The 2593-nt window shown below is 34.6% G+C and overlaps 1 protein-coding gene across 1 annotated transcript; it reads right to left on the reverse strand.

Moving 5' to 3' along the window:
* Positions 1 to 536: 536 nt before the first annotated feature.
* LOC139874043 (uncharacterized) lies at positions 537 to 2220 on the reverse strand. Its single transcript, XM_071861645.1, has 3 exons — positions 1657 to 2220; positions 1419 to 1545; positions 537 to 1273 (listed from the first exon to the last, which is right to left on the reverse strand). Exons 1-3 carry the CDS (start codon positions 2209 to 2211, stop codon positions 783 to 785), a joined length of 1173 nt encoding a protein of 390 aa, XP_071717746.1. The 5' UTR covers positions 2212 to 2220; the 3' UTR covers positions 537 to 782.
* Positions 2221 to 2593: the final 373 nt, after the last annotated feature.

The raw sequence follows: 2593 nt of genomic DNA on the forward strand, positions 1-2593 counted from the left end.
AATGATTTTCCTACAAGGATCGTGCAACCAATAGCATTGCCTGTTGTTCCTCCAGATTAAGTACGTGGTTACCCATTCCACCGCTTGCCACAAATATTTACCGATTGGTATGGAAAAGGTATGTTCATTGCCTATAATGACTTGGCCAAACTCAGATTTGATGGACCTAGTTTCCATCAATTGAATGCTCGAGACCAAACATCAAAAGTTAATTTACAAAAAACGAGAGCGTGGTCCACACTTTTTAGACCATCATCATGAATAGGGCATCTAATTGAGTTTTAATCCACCTCTCAATTATCAAGTTCTACACGAACCGCCCTACCGTGGAGTATATGAATGTCAAACACGAACATTGAATTGGTTATGTCTACAACTTATTTTTTTCTAATGCCAAATCTGTGGTCACAAATATCCCAATAAGGCAATAACAACCTATGATGCAAAATTTACAAGAAGAGCAGTCTTTGTACCTTTATTCAAGTAAATAAAAGAATTTGAATATTATTATCATAAACTTACATTAACTGCTGAGGGAAAAACTACTAAAACTTATTTTTGCAATATACAATACATTGTACCTCGTCAAAAACGAATTTTGGAAGCATACTATCCTAGTACTACATATTAAGTACATATACATCGATACTCGCTAACCAATCCAACCTATCTAAGGCTGATTAACATTACTTCTCACTGATGTTGTGGACTTAAATCTTATCGATCGTCCATTACAACGTCAAGGACCGATCTAACACTCTATTTTCGTCTTTCCTGACTGTTTAAACGATAACAAGATCCATTATTAACTCGTCTAATAGATGATTAAGCATAATTTTTTCGAGTTCAAGGCCAATCTCTTGTTCTTCACTTTCAAAACCTTTCCAATTCCCCCTCTTTAACATTTCTCCAATACACACATCATTTGTACCCTCCAATTCCCATTCTAAAGATCCGTCATCTACGCCTTTCATCCAAGATCTTGCCATCTTCAATAGTCTTGATTCAACTTGACAACCGCTTTTGATTACTCCTTTAGTCATGATTAGTTCATCCCTAAAGAAATCTAGCAATAAAATTTCCATGTTTGGGTCCCATTCTACTCCTTCGGAGCTTGTTGTTTTGACTTGATCCATTAGTTGGATCGCCTTTTCTTCGATCTCAAATGATTCAACATCATCTAATTCGGTATTTTTGTTAACATAACAACAATTCTCATTCTCAATGAGTGTCTCAAAGTCTTGGATTCGTTGCTTGAGCATCATGTTTCGGCCTGTTAAATAAATAATTCATCGGTCATTTTTGTTCTTACAATAAAAATAATAACAATACATAGAAGAAAACGATACTCTTAACTATAAGTATTTAACTATAACTATAACTATTTAAAGTTAAAATAAAATGAATATAACACATACTCTTCATGTTGGCAAGGCTTTTGTTGAAGGAAGAAAAAGTTTCTTCACGGTCATGTCCAAAATCAAGGACCGAAATTGGACTAAATTGTTCCTCTTCAACTTCTTCTTCTTCAAGTTCTATTCCACCCTATATCATTACAATTGCACATAATCATTAGTTCCACAATTAATCAACAATATGTTTCTTAAAAAAACTATATCTACTTATTTAAATAACTTATTTATTTTAGTTTCTTACCTTTGTATCTTTAGTATCACCAGCTATATTAACATGAAAAGTCTTCTTACAATCAACCTCAATATGATCACTAGTAAATCCACGACACCATATAGGCGAATCACCGACACTAAAATCACTATCATTCCAACTACTTCTCGGCGAGCCACTATTAGTTGAAGAAGTAGTATTAGTACATCGAGAAGGCGACTCAAGAGTTAAAGGAACATTAATATTAACCATTGGATCTACTCTGTCACGAAAAGATCTCCATCTTAGGATATCTTTAACGGTTACTGACGTGGTTCTTGACAATGTAGGCTCTGGTGGACATGAGCATGATTCGCTTTTGGTGAAGAAACGGCGAGAAATGGTTCGTGGTAACATGGATGAGGATTTGAAGGCGCGAATGAAGAGGGAGATTGCGGATTTACGAGGTCGAGGGAATGGGAGATCTTGGTCTTGAAGGAAGTCCATGAGTCTTCTAGTTTGATGTTGTTGAATTGATGATGATGATGATGATAATGAAATGGTTTGTGAATCCATGAATATTTGAGCAGAATTTGAAGTAGTCATACATGTAAATGCGAGATGTATATGTAGTTGTTACCAAACTATGTGATATTAGTGTTTGTTATTGTAAAGATTGAGTGGTGTATATATATATATTTGTTCATGGAACCAAGGTGTTATGAAGCTTCTAACGAAACGACAAATTAAATCCGGTGATGTATAATAAATATAAATATAAATAATTGAGACAGAGTAATAAATAATGGAGTAAAAGATAAACAATATAGTTTCCTTAGGCCACTCCCTATCGTAACTAAATTATTCATCCTCTTAACATGCCATATCAGCGCCACATCATCATCCAAATCCTATAACTAACACATAAAATCTTATAACTAAACACTCCCTATCATGGCTAAAACATCTTCCTCTTAACTGCCACGTC

The sequence above is a fragment of the Rutidosis leptorrhynchoides genome, chromosome 1 (assembly GCF_046630445.1).
Source record: "Rutidosis leptorrhynchoides isolate AG116_Rl617_1_P2 chromosome 1, CSIRO_AGI_Rlap_v1, whole genome shotgun sequence".
Lineage (NCBI taxonomy): Eukaryota > Viridiplantae > Streptophyta > Magnoliopsida > Asterales > Asteraceae > Rutidosis > Rutidosis leptorrhynchoides.

Bases quoted from the DNA above. Each gene is read 5' to 3' on its own strand.
- LOC139874043 (XM_071861645.1), bottom strand. From the start codon at position 2,211: ATGACTACTTCAAATTCTGCTCAAATATTCATGGATTCACAAACCATT. The intron at 1,546-1,656 runs GTAAGAAACTAA...GTAATGATATAG, and splicing joins GTGATACTAAAGATACAAAG to GGTGGAATAGAACTTGAAGA. The intron at 1,274-1,418 runs GTATGTGTTATA...TTTATTTAACAG, and splicing joins AAGCCTTGCCAACATGAAGA to GCCGAAACATGATGCTCAAG.